Source organism: Dipodomys spectabilis, unplaced genomic scaffold (genome assembly GCF_019054845.1).
Source record: "Dipodomys spectabilis isolate Male_0828 unplaced genomic scaffold, ASM1905484v1 ptg000363l, whole genome shotgun sequence".
In the NCBI taxonomy this organism is placed as follows: Eukaryota; Metazoa; Chordata; class Mammalia; order Rodentia; family Heteromyidae; genus Dipodomys; species Dipodomys spectabilis.
Window position 1 is genome coordinate 5,244,709 of NW_024871040.1, and position 20,503 is coordinate 5,265,211.

A 20,503-nucleotide genomic window follows, 5' to 3' on the forward strand; every position below is an offset into this window, starting at 1 on the left:
GTAGTTACCAGAAAAAGCCCAGCTTAGAGGGGAGGTACATATATGTAAATGTGAGAGGCTTTATTTCAAGCCTATAGGCTATTCTGATAAGCTCTGATTCCATTCTAACATTCATTACCAAAAGCCAACCTCACACTCTGCTTAAATCAATTCTGAGTGGAAGAGGCAAGATGTTCCTTGCAAGTCTAGAAAGGTCTGGATAGGACAGGGTTGACCAAAGCCAACTTGTATGAAGCTCAGTCCATACTTCCCCCAGGTTCCCTACCCCACATATGATAGAAAGAGGCCCATGATATCAGTTGCACCCACAACAACTCAGTGCTTGCTAGGCCATAAAGCAGAGATGACTGGTTTCATTTGTCTAAGAGCAAAATATATATATATATATATATATATATTTTTTTTTTTTTTGTCGGCTGTGGAGCTGAACTCTGGGCTTGGGCACTGTCCCTCAGTTCTTCAGCTCAAGGCTACTAATCCTACTACTTGAGCCACAGCACCACTCCAGCTTTTTTCTGCTTATGTGGTACTGAGGCATTGAACCCAGGGCCTCATGCATGCAAGGCAAGCACTCTACCATTGAGCCACCTTCCCAGCCCCTAAGAGCAAAAATCTTACTCTTTAGATAAGAAATGTTAAACTGAGCACTAGTGGGTCATGCCTGTAATACTAGCTACTCAGGAGGCTGAGATCTGAGAATCGCAGTTCAAAGCCAGCCTGGGCTGGAAAGTCTATTAAGATGCTTATCTCCAATTAACCACCAGAAAACTGGAAGTGGTGCTGTAGCTCAAATGACAGAGTGCTAATCTTGAGCTGAAGAGCTCAGGTACAGTGCCCAGGCCCAGAGATTAAGCCCCAGGACCAATTAAAACAAAACAAAAAAAAGATTAGAGATGTTATATTAGAAATAGTATTGAAAGGAAGTTATTTGTTACTGTTTTCTTTACATTCTAAATGTTCTACAGTGTATTGAAGCCATTTTTTAGAATGTAACCATTATCTGAGGAAAGCATAATGACTGCTTGGTAGAAAGTGAGGCTTTAGAAGCATCCTATGCATCCCATAATGGCCTAAAATTTACTATATAACCCAGTCTGCCCTCAAACCATCAAGTAAGTGCTAGAACTACAGGTACATACCACATCTAGCTTTGGCTTTGTTTCTTGATGAGGTCTAGATATATTAGATCCTTTGGGCAAGTCCTGGGTTCCATGAACTCTTACTGACCCTAACAGGGTCACTGTATCCAACTCGTAGAAGACATTACCTTGTACCTTCTAAAACCAACCAGAGAACTTAGTAGGAGGTAGAAAGCTGGTAGAGGCTTTCTGAAAATTTTCCTGAAAATGGTTCTAGCCCAACTGCCACATCTTTTTTTTTTTTTTGGGTCCGGTCGTGGGCCTGAACTCTGGGCCTGGCGCTGTCCCTCAGCTCTTCAGCTCAAGGCTAGCGCTCTACTACTTGAGCCACAGCGCCACTTCTGGCTTGTTATTTTCTGCTTATGTGGTGCTGAGGAATCGAACCCAGGGCCTCATGCATGCAAGGCAAGTGCTCTATCACTGAGCCACCTTCCCAGCCCCCAACTGCCACATCTAAAGGCTTAAGATGAGCTTCCAACTCTTGATCCTTCATTAAAGGCCTGCAGGGTAACTTGTTAGGCCTAGATCCCAGGCTTTGTAGGTTATCTCCCACCTCCTCTAGCCCACCTGGAGAAGCAGCATAGAATAGGGGCTAAGGTTTACCTCAGATAAATTCCTGATTCTCTCTGAATCTAGTTTTTTGCTTGTAATGGAAAGCCATAAGCTTTATTTCTAGGGTGGCTAAGAGAACCAAACGAATCAAAAAAAAAGTGCCTGGTCTAGGGCAATACTGAGCATGTGTCGTGAAGTTGTCCAACAAGTACCTGTATGCATGGCTCTTGGCCAGAGTGAGAAAGCTTTCAAAACCCATCACTGACTAGTCACATCCTAGAGTAGCACTAGGAATGCCTCAACCTACCTCCAGTCTCCCAGCAAGTCCAGATTAGGGGCTCTGCCCAGTGTTTCATCAAGGATACCCCAAGAGAACTAGGTATATCCTGGTCTTAGATCAGGGCCTTTTGCATCAAAGGGGTAGATTTCTCGCCTCTCCCCGCCCTCCCCCTCCCCCCCCAAAAGGCCTGATGTGCTTTAGATTTAAAAAGAAAATGGGCTAGGAACGTGGCTTAGTAGTAGAGTGCTTGGCTACATGCATGAAGCCCTGGGTTCAATTCCTCAGTACCACATAAACAGAAAAAGGCAGTGCCAGGTGCTGGTGGCTCATGGCTGTAATCCTAGCTACTCAGGAGGCTGAGATCTGAGGATCATGGTTCAAAGCCAGCCTGGGCAGGAAAAGCTGTGAGACTTTTATCTTCAATAAACCACTCAGAAAACTGGAAGTGATGCTGTGGTTCAAGCATAGAGCGTTTGCCTTGAGCTAAAGAGTGTAGGGACAGCACCCAGGCCCAGAGTTCAAGCCTCAGGGCTGGCAAAAAAAACCCAAAAAAACAAAAAAAAACAAAAAGGGGGCTGGGAAGGTGGCTCCATGGTAGAGCGCTTGCCTTGCATGCTTGAGGCCCTGGGTTTGATTCTCCAGCACCACATAAGAAAAAAAAAAAGAAAGAAAAAAGCCAGAAGTGGAGCTGTGGCTCAAGTGGTAGAGCATTAGCCTTGAGCTGAAGAGCTGAGGAACAGCGCCCAGGCCCAGAGTTCAGGCCCCACAACCGGACCCAAAAAACAACAACAACAAAAAATCCAGTATTTGTGATATTTAGAATCCCAAGACTTTGTGTGTACCTGTGTGTACACGCACACACACACACATACACCCCAGCCCTGGGGCTTAAACTAGCCTTGAGCACAGAGAGGCTCAGGGACAGAGTCCAGGCACTGACCTGAGTTCAAGCCCCAGGACCAATGGAGGGGTGAGGATGGAGGGAAGTTTTCATGGACTTTTCTGTCCCGGTTGACTAGGAACCCAATCTCAAATACAGATTTTTGGGATTCTTAGGATTAAGGTATGAGAGCCAGCAGAGTCCAACTTCAAGACTTTTTTTTTTTTTTTAATAACCATCTACCAAGATAGGAAAAGGAGCTGCCTTATTTAATCCCTACAAATCCCAGGGAAGCTACCAGCATGCTTTTGGCAAACAGCGGACACTAGGTTCACTTCCATTCTTCAGGGAGAATAGCAGAGGCCCAAAGAAGTGAATAACTTAACCAACTGAGGTCCCAAGAATCTGGCAGAGGTAGGAGGACAAAAGACAGGCCAGGCCTGTGCCACCTGAGCCAACAGTCCTTAATTCTGCTCAGACGGCCACAGAACATCAAAGCAGTTCTAATTCACTAAGTTACGTTTTCATACCTCTTTCCTCTGTGGCTCCCTGAAGATCTTTACCATTCAGTCCTGCTTGAGCACTGAGCCCAGGCAGCCTCTTCTCTGTAAAGGGCTTCCGGGAGCCCTCTAGTGAGCCGGTGGGATCATTAAAGAAGTCCTGTGTCGAGCTGGAGTCTGAGAGTGCCACAGCCGTGCTGTCTTGGCTCCGGTCTAAGGGGAAAAGGGAAAGAGAAGGCAAGAGGATGAATCCATACCACCTCCAACATGAAGGGGCCTCCCCAGGGTATCTCCCTGCCAGTGGCCTGGGGACTACTCTGCAAAGGAAATGGCCTGAGCACAGCCACTCTGACTTTGCTAAGTAGACCCCAGTAGAGGGCCTTGAGCCAGCCACTCACCAAAGGCAACAATTTCCATAGTCAACTTCCCTGGGACTTCCCCAAAGAATGGTGTTCCAACAAATGTTCAACAATTGGCCCTTGGGAGATAAGCAACCCTGACTTGTGGCTTTTACTGATGTCTGTGGTATAAATGTTCTCATTATTGCTGATTTTAAGCAATGAGCATGCTGTTGGTGAATGTGGAGTTGGGAAAATATGTTCAGTAGCCACCATAATGTAGTGGTTTACTATACAGGGATACAGAAATAACTAAAATGGTAAAAAAAAAAAAAAAAAAAAAGTGGTTAAAAAATTCAACAAAGAAAAACTTTAACCTGTTGTTAAAGGCCAGATGTGGGTAGTTTAGAATGAGAATCTAGATTCATGGGAATATCAGTCATAAAGGGTATTTGTACTTACTCCCTGGCTATTCCCCCTAAGTCTTCATAGGCACTTTGAAGAGTCAAAAGAAAGGCAGGAAGGAAGCTTGAAGATATCCTTCAGGGAGTGTACACCTGCAAGGGAGGGATGGGGCTTCCGGGAAAGGCCTAAAGCTTGCTCCTGATCATTCTTCCCTAAGATTCAAAAGCCTCTAGCTTCAGGAAAGGACAGTAATCTTGTTGCTTCCAGGGTACAGGGGAAGGGAAAGAAAAATTCTTCTGCCCCAAGGAAGGGCAAGAAACTACCAGACACTAGGGAGGGACTGGAACACTGATATGGAGACAGAGACTGCCTAACAGGACCAAGACAACAGAGAACCACCCAGCCCTACCCCAGGCTAGCAAGCACCAAGTAGCAAGCAAAGCAGCCAGCTGCAAGAAGGAAAGAACAAGCAGGAAGGCTCACCCTGATGTGCACACAATGGCCTAGAGCAAAGATAGGCTGGAACATTAGGAAAAATTTTAAGGCAAACTAGGCCCCACTGTGAGCACAAGGTAACATGCGAGGAATATGAAGCCTGTGGTGCACTGAAGGTAACCATAGCAACAACAAGTATCAACCTACTTCTACTTCCCTTAAAGTCCTAGAAGCAGAAGAGAAGCCCATTTCAAGCTTAAATGTTATTTACACTTAAGTATTAAATATAAAAATTACAATATACACACATATGCTAAGAAAGAAGAAAGAAAATTAAGAGACAAAACAGTCTGACCAGATGTTAGTACTACCTGATGGAGAATTTAAAATAACTAAGAAACTGTAACCCCTCTGTACATCACCTTGACAAGAAAAAAACAAAGCAAAAGCCGGGCGTTGGTGGCTCATGCCTGTAATCCTAGCTACTCAGGAGGCTGAGATCTGAGGATCACGGTTCAAAGCCAGCCCAGGCAGGAAAGTCTGTGAGACTCTTATCTCCAATAAACTACTAGAAAACCGGAAGTGGTACTGTGGCTCAAGTGGTAGAGTGCTTGCCTAGAGCTAAAGAGTGCAGGGATAGCACCCAAGCCCAGAGTTCAAGTCCCACAACCAACCAAAACAAAAACAAAACAAAAACTAAGATAAATATGACTAATAAATACTAGATGTTAAAGGTTATACTGGAAAAATCTAAACCACCCATAAAAATATGCAGAATTTCGAGTATGTGAGAAATAAAAAAAACACAGTAACAGAAATGAAGAATGTCTTTGCTACGTTTTTCTGCAGATTTGATACAACTGTTGGAGTTAATGGGGTCAAAACTTAAAACTAAGTTAAATAGAAATAATCCAAACCAAGAAAGAAAGAGACATAGGCAACAAAAAATCAGAACACATCATTCAAGAGTAAAGGATCCTTCACATCCATCCCAGGGGACCACACAGAGGCAGGCAGGCAGGCAGGCACAGGAGAAAGATTATCATAAGGTTTATTAGAGGAGCTATATTTCCCCAGAGAGGGAGCACATGGCACCCTTCACTATCCAGGTAGCAGGAGAGTCTAGGGGCAGGAAGTGAGGTAGGTAGGAGCTCAGGTGGGTCTGGGTGGAGAGAGGGAGTAGCCAGCTGTACAGCGGGAACTCTAGGGCTGGGAGGAGCTCAGGTCTGGGTGGAGCTGAGGACCAAAGGTGAGGATAATACTAACAAAGAGCATCCAAATGATTTAATCCATTAATTGGGAGTCACAGAAAATTAGGAGATAGAGAGGGAAGGGTAACATTGTCCAAAAAGAAATGTACTCGTCATCTGATTTATGTAACTGTAACCCCTCTGTACATCACCTTTATAACAATAAAAAAATAAGCAAAAAAGAAAATGAGGGAGAAAGAGAACAAAAAAAGATCTTAAGACAGTAACTTGTCTGAGTTTGATCCTAGCAGCAGCAACAGAAAAAGAAAAAAAAAAGTAACAAAGGGCATAAATCACCAACAGAGAACACCAGTCAAGGGAAAGTCCCCTTATACACATTAAAAGGGGAAAGGGAGGGCTGGGAAGGTGGCTCAGTGGTAGAGTGCTTGCCTTGCATGCCTGAGGCGCTGGGTTCGATTCCTCAGCACCACATAAGCAGAAAATAAAAAGCCGGAAGTGGCGCTGTGGCTCAAGTGGTAGAGCGCTAGCCTTGAGCTGAAGAGCTGAGGGACAACGCCCAGGCCCAGAGTTCAGGCCTCATGACCGGACCCAAAAAAAGAAAAAAAAGGGGAAAGGGAATGACACACTAGAATATATTGTAACTGCTGATATAGCAAAAAATACAGAGAAAACCACTGAAAATATAGAGAAAAACCTTAAGAGTAGGTAAAGACATACCAAATAGATGGAAACAAAGTTAAGAATTACAATTTATCAGAAATTTTACCAAGTCAGATCATATTTTTAAGTGCTAAAAGACAAAAAAAAAGAAAAGAAATATTAAAGGCAGTTCCTCAGGTCAATATAAGTATACAATTAGATAGAAACTTAGATCTACATAGAGAAAAAAAATTTCTATAAATGGCTGAAGTGATGGCAAATATAAAAGACCTTTGCAGGTATGGTAGGCACACCTTTAATTTTGGCATCCAAGAGACAGGCAGGAGAATCTCATAGCCAGCCTGAGGCTATATAATAAAAGGGGGTATTATAGAGATTCAAAAAATTTTGAAAACACAAAATCAAAATAACTAAGGTCAAATTTTTCTTGTGTCGCTCTCTAGGTATGTGACCTAGAACACTTTAAGTCTCTGTACCACCAGAAAACATAGCCAAGTGTTATGTCAGATAGATCAATGCTACAATGGCTTCTGGAGAAACAGGGAAAATGGGAGACACGGTCCCCCCAAGGATCTCCAATCTTATTTTATTTTTGGGTCCGGTTGTGGGGCCTGAACTCTGGGCCTGGGTGCTGTCCCTCAGCTCTTCAGCTCAAGGCTAGCCCTCTACCATTTGAGCCATAGCTGCTTATGTGGTGCTGGGGAATCGAACCCAGGGCCTCATGCATGCAAGGCAAGCCCTCTACCACTGAGCCACCTTCCCAGCCTGGATCTCCAATCTTATACTAAGTTACTTTAAAGATCTGGTTGATGTATTAGCACCTATCAGGGAGTCTCTGAGGATCTACCAAGAGGACCTTGAAACAAAATCTAGTGAAAGCGTGGACTCTGGAAGATCAGGATGTCACAGCTAAAATTCTGCCATGCCACTTATCCAAATAACACAATTATTTGGTTTCCCTGCATGTACACCTATGATAATACAATGTTGCTTCACAAAGCTGTCATGATGAGTCCATAGGCTGATGTACAGAAGTAAATGAATTAGTGTCTGGCCCACAATAAGTGTTCATGAAAAGCCAGCTCAATTATCCATACTCTTATTTCAGAGATGGCACATGCCTTATCAATCCAAACTTACCATCTGAGATTTAGTTCTTAACAGAAAAGAGTTTTTCTGAGGCCATAATGAAGCCAGTGCCTCACTCACAGGATGGTAACTAATTTCCAAATGCTGACATATACCTCTTCCATCTTCCAAGCAGGCTGATCCACACAGGGGAATATCAAGAATCATCCTTGTCCTCCAAAGCCTGCTATACTGCTCTGAATTCCTGGCCCACATCTCATCATACACTAGTCTGGGCAGTGACCTGGTTGACAGGACAGTAAAGCTGTCACTACACAGCCCTTCCCTGCAGCTGCTGTTGGAATGTCCACTGCCCAGTAACTGATAGGTTGCAAGTATCAGCTGGGCTGACAGAATAATAATGGGATGGGGACCACATGGGGCCCCAGCCAGGCTGGGAAGCAGGGAGTTGACTGGACCTTCTACCTCATACCCAGCAAAGGGTTCTGGTCTTACTTGCAAGGCTAAATCCCAAGGCTCTGTAAGCAAGAATCAAATGGGGGTTAGGGACAGGCCTGCAGCAGTCAGAGAGATCACTTCTCCCCATTCTGGATAAGGCCACACACTGTTCCTATGGATAAGTAGGTATGGCAATGAAGACCCTAGATGCTCCAGAAGCCACACAGGGTCACTGAAGGAGTTTTGAACTCAGTGCCCCAGTCCCACATTCTAATCTCAGGTCTGTCACTTACAGGCTAAGTAACCTTGGCTGAATTATCTTGTCACTTTAAGGACCATACATAATGAATTTTCATTGTTGTTGTTTTGTTGGTTGTGGGGCTTGAACTCAGGGTGTGGTGCTGTCCCTGAGCTCTCTGCTCAAAGCCAGCACTCTACTCCTTTGAACCACAGCTCTACTTCAGATTTTTGAGTGGTTAATTGGAGATAGGAGTCTCATGGAAGCCAGGTGCCAGTGGCTCATGTCTGTAATCCTAGCTACTCAGGAGGCTGAGATCTGAGGATCATGGTTCAAAGCCAGCCCAGGCAGCAAAGTCCATGAGACTCTTATCTCCAATAAGCCACTAGAAAACTGGAAGTGGCTCCGTGGCTCAAGCGGCAGAGCACTCATCTTGAGCTGAAGAGCGCAGGGACAGTGCCCAAGCCCAGAGTTCAAGCCCCACAACTGACCAAAAAAACCCCCCAAAACAAAAAAAAGTCAGGGGCTGGGAAAGTGGCTCAGTGGTAGAGCACTTGCCTTGCAAGCATGAGGCCCTGGGTTCCAGTCCCCAGCACCACATAAGCAAAAAGAAAAAAAGCCAGAAGTGGCACTGTGGCTCAAGCGGTAGAGCGCTAGCCTTGAGCTGAAGAGCTGAGGGACAGCGCCCAGGCCCAGAGTTCAAGCCCCTCGACCAGTCCCCCCCCCCAAAAAAAAACAAAAACAAAAAAAAGAGTCTCATGGGGCCTTTTCTGCTCAGGCTGGCTTTGAACCACAATCCTCAGATCTCAGCCTCCTGAGTAGCTAGGATTATATGTGTGAGCCACTGGTACCCAGCTCACATCATGCATAAATTATCTCCCTGTTTCTGACATGTGAGATCTCTAAAGGGCCTGGCCTACTTTAATGATAACACAATGATCATCCTGTTCTGTAGTATTCACTCTTGTCATCACAGAGAGAATTATCAATGGCTTGGACAACACTCAAGAGGCCTCAGTTTCTCCAGAAGACGGCAGGCCATATCTCTGCTGTTGAGGTCTCCATGAAAGTAAGGCCAGGGCTAGCTCACCTAAGCCAACGTGAGACCAGCCAAAGTTACTGCAGGCTGAGCAGCATACCCTGTGGTAAGCTCCAGGAAGCAAGCCTAGCCAAGATGATTTCACCCACTGGCACACTGCCATAAGCTCACTGGCTCACAAGCTATTGGGCTCTGGGCCTAAAGGAATTGCCTGTTTGGTGGAATCCCAGCTGTGATCATTATGAAAACCTAAGACTGACTTAAGCAAACCAGTATTTACTCCCAATGTGCTAATTCCCTCTTTATGAGTCAATGTGATGGGACCACAAATCTGCCAAAACATGCCGGGAAGGTGGCCAGACCTCATCACAAATGGTGAAGGCAACAAAGGATAACCCATTGCACTCTGGGGGAATACTGCTCTCCAAAACTCTCTGCCTACAAAATCTCTATTGTTACCATGGTCAGACACCAAAGAGAAGAGACACTTGTAGGACTCTCCAATTTCCACTTCTTTGTCTCCACTATCCCTATCCACAGTAGCCTGCCAGGCTTTCTCTGGAGGTCTATTCTCCCAACCTTCCAGCTGCAGAATTTGTTCCCTATTCTTGGCAGGTCACAGTACCAACCACTATTCCAAAACACCACCCAGGGACATGAAGATTCAACCTGGCTGCAGGGATCAGGGAACTTTCTTCTTGGCTTTCCCCATGGTGTCTTCTTAATGCCTGGCATACAGCAAGACCTACTCAACAAATGCTATTATCAGCTTTTCCCTGAAGTGATTCTCAGGAAGGTAACAATTAGGGAAAAGCAAAGGAAACAACTAGTTCTGTGGTCTGACAACCTCCCAGCCACTGCTCCCCAGGGGAAAAGCAGGAGTTTCCTAGGAGTCTCTCTCATATTGAGAATGTCTGTTTACAGGAAAGCAGAGTTTCTACCAGAAACTGACCTACCCTTGGCCAGCTAAAAGGTCAGTCCTAAAGGGACTTTTACCACCCCTGACTCTCCAGTCTGGCCACTGTGAAGTACAGGCACGTGGCCCATCCCACAGCCTCAGTTACTGTACAAAGTCTACATTTTTACACTTAACCTTATAAAGAGAATGTGTTAAGTTAAAAGTCTGTTGTCTTTCTTTTAAAGCAAGGAAGAGCAAAGCAATGGAAATACAGGACTGAGCCACCTTCCAAGCAGGAAAACAGGTGAATATTTAGGGGACAGACCACCAATGCCTCTACATACAGCCAGAACTGGGAAGGAGGGCTGTTGGCAGAGGCCAAGCACATCTAACATACACTCTCCATATCACAGGACCAGCAGACATGAAGGTACTCCTGGTCACAGGGGAAGCAGGGAGCCGGACTGAGGACTGAACATGCGGTCTGCGCTGTTCCCTGAAGCGAGCCGTGACAGGTGCAAGCAGAAAGACAAAGCCTGGAGAACAGAGTGTGGTCAGGGTTAGGGGCAGCACGGGCAATATTGGTGGAGGCAGTGTGGGGTGAACAGGAGAAGATAAGCACAGATGAAACATGACAAACGGTAACAGCACAGTGAGGATGGATGGCTGTGAAGAAGCTTGATACTAGTCACCTAAGGAACTGAAGACCCACAGCCTACAAACCTAGAGCAGCCTCAGAGGCTCCTTGGCAGCTGGGCTCATGCTGTCAAGGAGTTTACTGAGCACCGCCTGCAACCATGGATGCCACCCTCTGAAGCTTCAACTCCTGCCCCCTCTCTCCTCTTCCCTCTCCCCTCACAGTAAATTGACATACCCTTCAGATGATGATAAAGCTTTGCCTCCTCAGAAAGGCTTCCTACTCCTGTCAGTCTGACTCTCTCTGGGACAGGCAAACTTACCTTGCTGATGCTCACTTCAGCTCACCCCAACCTTCAGCTGTATAATGACTGACTCGCGTCTGTCTCCTTTGAGCTTGTAGCAGCAACCAGGGTAGCTTTGTGCACCTGGTATAGTGCTAACAGAACACTTGCATAGATGTGACCCCAGACTGGCTGAAGAACCCCAGAGAAGGCCCAGCCCCAGACTGACCATAGGACAAGGCCTCTGACCTCTGAGGCCTTTCTTGGTTGTGGCATTCTGAAGTGACATCAAGTACAATAGGCAGACCAGGTCTTAGACCAAGAGATCTATAAGACATATCTCCAAGGCCAGTTACACCAGATCAAATGAAAGCTCAAGCCATTTTGGAATGGTTTTGCTCCCCAGTTTCTCTATTGAAGCAACTCTAACAAGGAGGGAAACATAAACAGATGTAAGCTGTCAGGTTATCCAGGCAAAGGGCTTTCCTAGCATTAGCCCCAATATATGGCCTAGATAGAAGATGACTTAGGATCTCTTTCTCCTTTAGCTTTGTCCTGACTAGCATGAAGGAGTACCTGTCTGCCCACAGCTTGGTTTCCTTTTAGGGAAATAAATATATGGCCAAGCCTGCTGTGGCTGTGAAGCTACAAAATTGTTACCATCAAGCAAATCCATAGTGCTGTATGGTATAGTCTAATTATTCTATCTGTCTGTCTGTCTGTCTGTCTGCCCCTCTCTCTCTCTCTCCCTCTCTCTCTCACACACACACACAGGCCCACACCTGCATACCAACACTGCATGTGATGGAAGGCAACAGATTTCATTCATTCCTTCTACCTCTGTAAACAGCAATCGTTAGGTGCCCCTGAGAAGTCACAATATGCTCCTCATGTCACTTTCTCTTTCTAGTCAGAAAGCTTCAACATAACTATTTCAGCACTGAAATTCTAAGAACTGAATAGAAGGAAGAAATTAGTCTAGAAGGGCTGTCTATGCTGGCTACGGTGGTCTCAGAGCACCCTATGGAATTAATTCCAGACGCTTTTACCAAGTACATGGATGGCTGCAGGAGATGTGCAACCCTAGTGCAGGTGGCACAAGACTACAGGTGAGGGCAGTCTACAAGAGTGAACCCATGTCACTTAAGGTCTGTTCTAGGAGAGACACTACAAATGTTTATTTGGACATCTAGCTGGAACTGTTCTAAATCTTAAGCCAAATCAAAATTAACCCTACCTGATTTTCCTTCCTTCCTTTGCTTTCTTTCTTTCTTTCCTTCCTTCCTTCCATCTTTCTTTTTTTCTTTCTTCCTTTTTTGGTCAGTCATGGGGCTTGAACTCAGGGTCTGAGTGCTGTCCCTGAGCTCTTTTGCTCATGGTTAGTACTCTACTACTTTTAGCCACAGCTCCACTTCCAGTTTGCTAATGATTAATTGGAGATAAGAGACTCATTGACTTTCCTGCCTGGGCTGGCTTTGAACCACAATCCTTAGACCTCAGCTTTCTGAGTAGCTAGGATTACAGGCATGAGCCATCAGTGCCCAGCTTTTCTTTTTTGTCAGCTGTAGGGCTTGAACTCAGGGAGGGCCTGGACACTGTCCCTGAACTTTGTGCTCAAAGCTAGTGCTCTAGCTCTTTTTTTTTTTTTTTTTGGGTCCGGTCGTGGGGCCTGAACTCTGGGCCTGGGCGCTGTCCCTCAGCTCTTCAGCTCAAGGCTAGTGCTCTACCACTTGAGCCACAGCGCCACTTCTGGCTTTTTTCTTATGTGGTGCTGAGGAATCGAACCCAGGGCCTTGAGCATGCAAGGCAAGCGCTCTACCACTGAGCCACCTTCCCAGCCCCCTGCTCTAGTTCTTTGAGCTACAGCTCCATTCCATTTTTTTACGTGGTTAATGGAAAGTCTCATGGACTTTCTAGAACGGGCTAGCTTTTGAAAAATCACAATCTTCAGATCTCAGCTTCCTGACAAGTTAGGATCACAAACGTGAGCTACCACAGTCTGGATGATTTCCCACTTTTTAAGCAGAGAGGTACTAAAAGAGGACCAGGCAATTCCTGATGTTTGGCTATCTTTCTCACTGTTGGCAAATTAAATAGCTCCACAAAGGCTCTGTCAGGTGGAAAACTGGGATTCAGCAAGCACAATGTTCAGGCCTACCCAGGGCATTGCCTGCTCATCTTTTGAGAATACATCACTGGCTGGAGAGTCAGGTCACAAACCAAGGGTGACAGGCTCCAGTGTGTGCCTTCTATGTGCGCTAATCTAATTCTTGTCCTAGCTTTCCCCATGATCTGGAGAATAATTGCATCTATAAGAAGGACTTGCTATGCAAACACTTCTTTTTTTAATGGTGTTGGTTCTGGAACTTAAATTCAGGGCCTGGATGCTGTCCCTGAGCTTTTTTGCTCAAGGCTAGCACTCTACTACTTGAACCACAGCTCCACTTCCAGCTTTTTCTGAGTGGTTCATCGGACATGAGAGTCACGGACTTTTATACCCGAGCTGGCTTTGAAGCATGATTCTCAGACCTCAGCCTCCTGAGTAGTTAGGAAGTGCCTAACTTCTAGGTAGTTACTGGTGCCTAGCTTTGTAAGCACAAGGCAAACAGTAATCCATTTACAGGTAAGGAAACTGCCTCAGAGAGGGAGGCCCTTATCCAAGAATGCTGAGCATGTAAGCGATGAAGTTAGAATTGGAACTAAGATATCTCTAACTCTAGAGCCAGCTCTGCCCTTGACTCCTTATCTGACTTCAAGTCCTAATCCTATTGCTACCAGGGCTACACGTACCAACCACTCTAGCAATAGGATGGCTTGGCTGTGACCTGCAGTGAGTGCTAATGTCCTATTTTCCCACAGGAGACCTGAGGCTGGTCCCAGGATGAGGAAATGAATGGAAAGTGTAAGCCATACACTCTCCTCCCATGGTCAGGCCACATCAGTAAGCAGGAGTCATAGTGGACAGTGTGGATTCTTGAGGTTATCAGAAATCTCTTGACAAAGCCATCTTATCTGCTGCTTCTGCCTGGAGTCTGTAGTTCTTTTCATAGGAACCTGAACTGGGGCTAAAAGGGCCACTGGCATCCAAAGATCATGGCTATTTCAGGGCCCCCAATTTTTTTCTGGTGCAGGCAGTTTTCTTTGGCTGTCTGAAAGCACTAGGCCTCTCACCCCTTCCAAGCACACTGGAACTGGATAAAGGTAGAGCTGTAGGGTATCAAAGAATTCCAAAATGCTACTAAGAATCACTTTGAAACCACTGAAAGTATATTTGAGCTTACTTTTTCTGCATACTTCCAAAACAAGTGATTGTTATGCTGGCACCCTGATCTGCCATGCTGAATGCCCAAACCCTGCACTCAGTAACAGAACATCCACAACTCTATGCAACAGGCATGTCCCAACTTGGGGCAGCTAGACCACAAGTTGCAGGTAAGCACTTCCTGCCTCCTTTCTTGTTCCTAGAGGCATACCCAGCCTAAGAGTCAAGCCTCTCATGCCTGCAGGTAACGGAGTCTACAGGGATGGTGCTGATATTCCCCAGCCCAGGAGCACATGAGCAGGAACACAGCATGTGGATACCTGGGAAAGGCAATCCTCTCTCCTGAGAACTTTGGCACTTCCTCAAAGAAGTAGCAGAAACTAATTCCTAGTGCAAGGTCTTACTGCTAATGGGTGGTTCCCCCAGTTAATGTGAGTTAACGAAAAAGGAGAAGTATCTCATTTAGGAAATGTTTGCAGAACTGAACACTGGCATGCAGCTTCTCCTAGCTCTGCTCAGTGCACTGGTGCAGGCAGAGGCTGTCAACAATGGGACTACAGTGAGGACACAACTCTTGTTGGGGGGTAATGGAGGCACACAGCACACATACATATCCTTGGGCCTCTCTCTCACCCATACATGCTTAAGACCCAAGCCAAAGCCAGGAGGGGATACTGTCAAGAGACTGTATCCCTTTCAGGATATCACTAACTCCTACTCTTAGAAAACCAGAAGCCCAGTTACTTGCTATTCTTCACCAGTGCTTCTCTAAATCTGCTTTTGACTAAGTAAGCTGGGGGCAGATGTCCATGCTTTTCAGGAACCTGTACAGCAACTGAGTCTCTGTAGGGTGCTGGAACCAAAGTGGTGAGCCCTAAATGCTCTTTCACCCATCCTGGATCTCAGCTTTAAGGCTATCATAGTCCCCAGAGGACCCATCCTTCAGGAAGCCACTCTACACAGCAGGAGGCACAGGCTCATAGCCAACCCTACCCACCTATGGATGGATGCCCTATCATCTTGTGGAAGGCAGAGCCAGACCTGCTTCCCAACAGCCCAGATGAGATGAGTGGCATGGGAATGAGGAGCCAGGTGTCTTCCAATGGTATCACTACCTCTCCAAGGCTCCACTTGAATGGCCCTCTAAATCCACTAATTTGGATTATCCTAACAGGTACACTGTCATCAGCTTGTCACTGTAAGGATGAGAATATGAAAAACTCAAGCTACAGGCCAGCATGCAAGCCTCCTAATGTTAGTAAGGAATGTGACTGAATGGTCGCCACCTGCCCCATCCCACATGGGATGGCCCTGCATGTAGTCCCAGGTGACCCCATCAATAGCCTGTCTGGATGCCCAAGGGGGACAGATGTAGCACTAGTCATGGCCTACCCACAATCATCCCAAGGAAAAAGCTCTAATGATGTGCTGCTGAATGATGTAGGCCTCTAGGTGACCTACAAGTCTTCCAAAATGTCCTTCAAAGGAAAGATGCCAGCACCCCCCACTTTGAAGGTGAGAAAATGTGGACACAAAAAGTGAGACCCCTTAGTCCAGCCTGCCCCTCCCCTGGCTCCCAGGTGGGCAAGCTGGCAGGTGGCGACCCTGAGCATGTCTTAGAAGCACAAGATTCACCGTGAGTCCATGAGGTTAATGAACAGCCGCAACATTGCCCGTGTCACCCCAGACCCAGCACCCCCCCTCACCAAAATAAAGCGACAAAACAAATTCGCTTGAGCACCCTCCCCATGATTGGTGTGCCGCCCTGGGCTGGCAGTAGGGAGAACAGGGACTATACCGTCCGGCGTTGCCTGCTGGTGGGGTTTTTTACATTTGACGTAATCGTGGTCAATCGGAGTAGCTGTGTAAGGTGGGGATGTCAGACCTGGGCCTGAGGAGGAGGAGGGGAGGGAAGCTCCCGGGCCCGGCAGTGTCCCAGCTGAAGAGTGGGAATCCTCGTCCACCAGGCAGGCCTTCTCTCTGTGGGGATAGAGGATGGGACGCAGGTCAGGCTCCATATCATGGTGAAACGGACATGTCCCATTGTGAGTCACTATCCTTCTAAGGGCCTCTGCTCCCACTTACCTTCAATGGCTCCCACCCTATCTGGCTATGCTGCTGAAAGAGCAGTCCCAACAGTACCCACAGTTTCAACGCTATGTGGATACTTCCCAACTCTTCTGGCCAGGCTTTGCCAGTGTCTCTGGGTGTCAGGCAGGCCCAGGAAACTATTCAGGAAGTGACAAGCCTCACCTCAGAAGCACTCCAACACCAGTCCACTTCAAGTCAGTGCCCTTCTTTGGACAGCCCAATATGTCTAAACCTCAACAAATGGAAGAACAGAAACTATGCCTCGCTGGTGCCAGTAATCCTAGCTACTCAAGGGGCTGAGATCTGCGGATCACGATTCAAAGCCAGCCCACACAGGAAAGACCATGGGACTCTTATCATTAATTAATCACCAGAAAACCAGAATTGGCGCTGTGGCTCAAGTAGTAGAACATTCGCCTTGAGCTGAAGAGCGCAGAGTCAGCACTCAGGCCGAGTTCAAGCCCCATGACCAAAAAAAAAAAAAAGTATGTCTACATTAGTGCGGGTTCACTTCTGTCCAAGGATATCTGCTAAACACAAGTAAACAATTAAAAAAATGTAAGCACACCTTCCTTGTCCATGGAAACAGTCACAAAAAGTTCCTGGTTATAATGCAACAATAAGTATGGAATAGAAAAATGTGGTAAATAGGATGCTCTCTCTATAGTGTCCTAGATTCACCATTATATGGTAAAACAAATTTTAGAATGGAACCTTAAACAGATCATTTTTATAAAATAAAAAAAACCCTAGAGCTGGACATACGCATATGTGTGGATAAATAGAAAACATTTTGAGAAATTAAACTCTGATGTTTTGGGAAAAGGAAAAGAAGGGAAAGGGAAAGTGATAGCAGGGGTAAGATTGAGTAGAGTATATTGTAAACATGTATGGAAATAGTAATAATGAAATCCCTCCTGTTAAATTCATGTAAGCTAATAAAATAAAAAGAAATTAAACTGTGAGTAATGTCTAACTTGGAATGAGAGGGCATTCTGTCGTATTTTAGTCTATACATATATGTGTGTTTGATTTTCCTCTAACTATATTCATACATTATTTCTTTTTTTGTTGTCAAGGTGATTTACAGGCGGGTTACAGTTACATAAGTAAGGTAATAAGCACATTTCTTGTCAAACTTGTTACCTCTTCCCTACTTTCCCTCCCTCCTTTCATATAGTATTTCTATAATTAAAAATTTTTAAACAGAATTATGATCAATTAGACAACTCCATTGTACCCTTGGGGACCTACAAAATATACTCCTATAACTTCTAGACACAACACACCCACTCAGGTGGGTATACCTGTACCTATCTCTCCCACAAGAAGAGGGCACTGCCTTTGCTGTTCACCAAAGGCACATGTGATGTGACTACCTGTGGCAATGAACAGATAGCCTTCAGCGTCAGGGTCTAGGAGCACATTTCCCCAATACTCAGCTGAATCCCAAACAGTAACCAGCGAGGCAGGGGTCTCCAAGATGGAGTCAATTGAGCAAGTATCGGGAAGGAATATCAGAGCAAAAGATGTCTGGGCCACAGAGACAACTCACATGGGGACAGAGGCACACATGAATGACAGGAATTAGCTCCACACCACTGAGGGGACCATGCCAGGGCCTTAGCTTCTCTGAGCTCTCTGATACTTAGAGAAAAGCTTATTATCTCCCATACCCTTTAGTACTTCTCAGGAAAATAGGATGCATACTTGGCATCCTTGGGCAAGGCTTCCTATATGCTCTGCATGGGACAGTAAGGTTGACTTCTCTCCAGGATTTGCCTTGAGGGTAGAACAGTACCAGACATGGCCACAGGGTAGAAACCAAAGACTTTCTACCACAGGGTAGAAACCCTTACTCTCCTCAGATTCCAAAGAAATATTTTGGCGTAGCCATCAGCATTTCTAGATGAGTTCCAATTCCCTGTGACCACTATATCATAGAAAATGAGCACTTTGGGGTCACTGCAAGCAAGCTACTCACTTTTCTGAAGCTTTGGGTGTATTCTTCTCCTCACCCCTGGCAAAGGGTCCTTCTGCAGCCTCCTTCATAAAGTTGACCAGGACCTCTGCACTAACCCCAGAATCAGGTTTTCCCAGGAGTTTCAGGATAGAAGCATGGAGCCGGAAGTACACCTAAAACAACACCTTTGATATGAATAACCTTCTCAGTGCAAAGCTCTATTCCACAGGCCAGGTAGCTACACTATTAAATGTTGCCTAGGGCAACAAGTTACTACATACTGACTGATTTTGTTAGCTTTAAAGCCAGTCAATCTATAAGTAATTCAAGATGAGCTCTGAAAATTAAAACAGATATTACTGTCAGTGTTCCATCTCAAATGCTTATCCAGTAAACCAGATACATGGTGGTAAAATCGCAGCAATAACTCCCTCAGCCCTCCTTTATTGGCACTGCCTCCTGTCATGGCATTGCTGCCCTTTTCCTACTCCTCTCCTAGCACTCACAGAAATTAAACCTCTAGATCTGTCTCTGGACTAAGTAAATACTCTGTAGAGACAAGGACCAGGCAGGATTTGTTTATAACCCTGTCCCTAGGAAAAGTCGGGCACCCATAGGTTTTAAGGCTGTGGATTACAGGGCAAGTAAGCAGGCAGAGAATACAGTATCAGATGAGGTCTTACACTTTTCTCTATTTATGAATGAGTGAAGTGCATTTCACAAATCTCAGCCACTGGGAAAAAGTCCAGGGCCAGGTTCAACCCTGGTCTGTTTTGTCTCCTTTCCTCTACTGTCTGGTGTGTAACACATGCAGGCAGCTCTACAGCTGGCTTGAGCTGTAGATGTGGTGTCAGCGTGATGTAGCTCTCACCTATAGCATCTACTCCCATGGAGAATATAATGGGTGTCACAAGGACTGAGAAGAGCTAGCAGGTCCCTCAGATGACATCATTTTAGTTAGGTCTGAGCAATGTTCTCAAAGAGATATCTCAGACACAGGGGCTACACTGTGTCACCCAGAGCCCTTCATTCCCAGTCTACGCCTGGACCTATTACTCTATGGTCTAGCAACTTTATTTCTGTCTACAGAACACCAAGCTGGGGTGTGGCTCAAAAACTAGTGCTGGCTAGCAAGCACAAATCTCTGAGCTCAATTCCCAATACTATATACAAAATTAAAATAAACAAACAAGTAAATGTAAAGTGGGGTGCTGATGGCTCATACCTATAACCTTAACTACTCAGGATACTGAGATATGGGAATTACAGTTCATAGCCAGCCTGGTTAGGAAAGCCCATGAGACTCTTTATCTCCAATTAAGCACTAAAAAAGCCAGAAATAGGGCTGTGGCTCAAGTGGTAGATAGGCAGTTTTGAGCTAAAAAGCTCAGGGACAGTACTCAGGTCCTGAGTTCAAGGACCAAGAAATAAATAAGTAAACAAACAAAGTTTCTTTCATTTCAATTATACAATTTTTCTTTTACCATTCTGAACACCAGGTAGTCAAACTTGGGGTAGGATAAAATATCCAACTGGCAAAGTTCATCCAGGTGACAAGTAAAGTATTTTGAATGAAGGTTTCACATCAGAGGAATCAGGCATTTCATTTACATGAACTGCCATTTTTAAAAACAAGGCACACACACAAGCCAGCTGACTTAAAGCTACATGGCTATATTGTCTGTGCAGAGCAGAATACTCCAAACTGAACTCTGTGTAAATACAACCAGCACAGTATGCTGTTGAGGGGCAATCCATTCATGTGAGGATATCATTCTGACCACTAATAAGCTCTACCAGGCAACTGCAAAAGCCAAAAACTTAAGGGGAAAAAAATCATGGAGCTGACAACATCTTCCTGAGGGCCAGGTCACCTCTTTCCATATGTTGGGTCACTAGTGCCAAAGGTGCTGCACATCTGCCACGAGCTCAGTGGGATTTGACCCAGCTCCTCTCCTCTCCTGCTGGCAACTTAAAGCTGGGTCATACCTCTCTCCTAGGCCTCAGCCTTCTCATTCCCAAAATAGAATTCCTCCAAAGCACATAGCCCCAAGTGGATGGCATGAAAGAACTGTGACAGAGAAGGATTTGACACCTGGGCTGTAAATGGCAGTAGCTAAGCTGCAACTGAAAAAAAATTCTGATAGGAAGATATAGTTACATAT

The 20,503-nt window shown here is 45.6% G+C and overlaps 1 protein-coding gene across 1 annotated transcript in view; it reads right to left on the bottom strand.

The window, feature by feature from the left end:
• The window catches only part of Cabin1 (calcineurin binding protein 1), a 147,688-nt gene that overhangs the window by 57,017 nt on the left and 70,168 nt on the right, over positions 1-20,503 (bottom strand). Inside the window, exons 25-27 of the mRNA XM_042666163.1 lie at positions 18,360-18,511; positions 16,083-16,264; positions 3,382-3,564 (exon numbers count right to left, since the gene is read on the bottom strand). Coding sequence (XP_042522097.1) covers positions 3,382-3,564; positions 16,083-16,264; positions 18,360-18,511 — 517 coding nt within the window. The remainder of the gene's footprint in view (positions 1-3,381; positions 3,565-16,082; positions 16,265-18,359; positions 18,512-20,503) is intronic.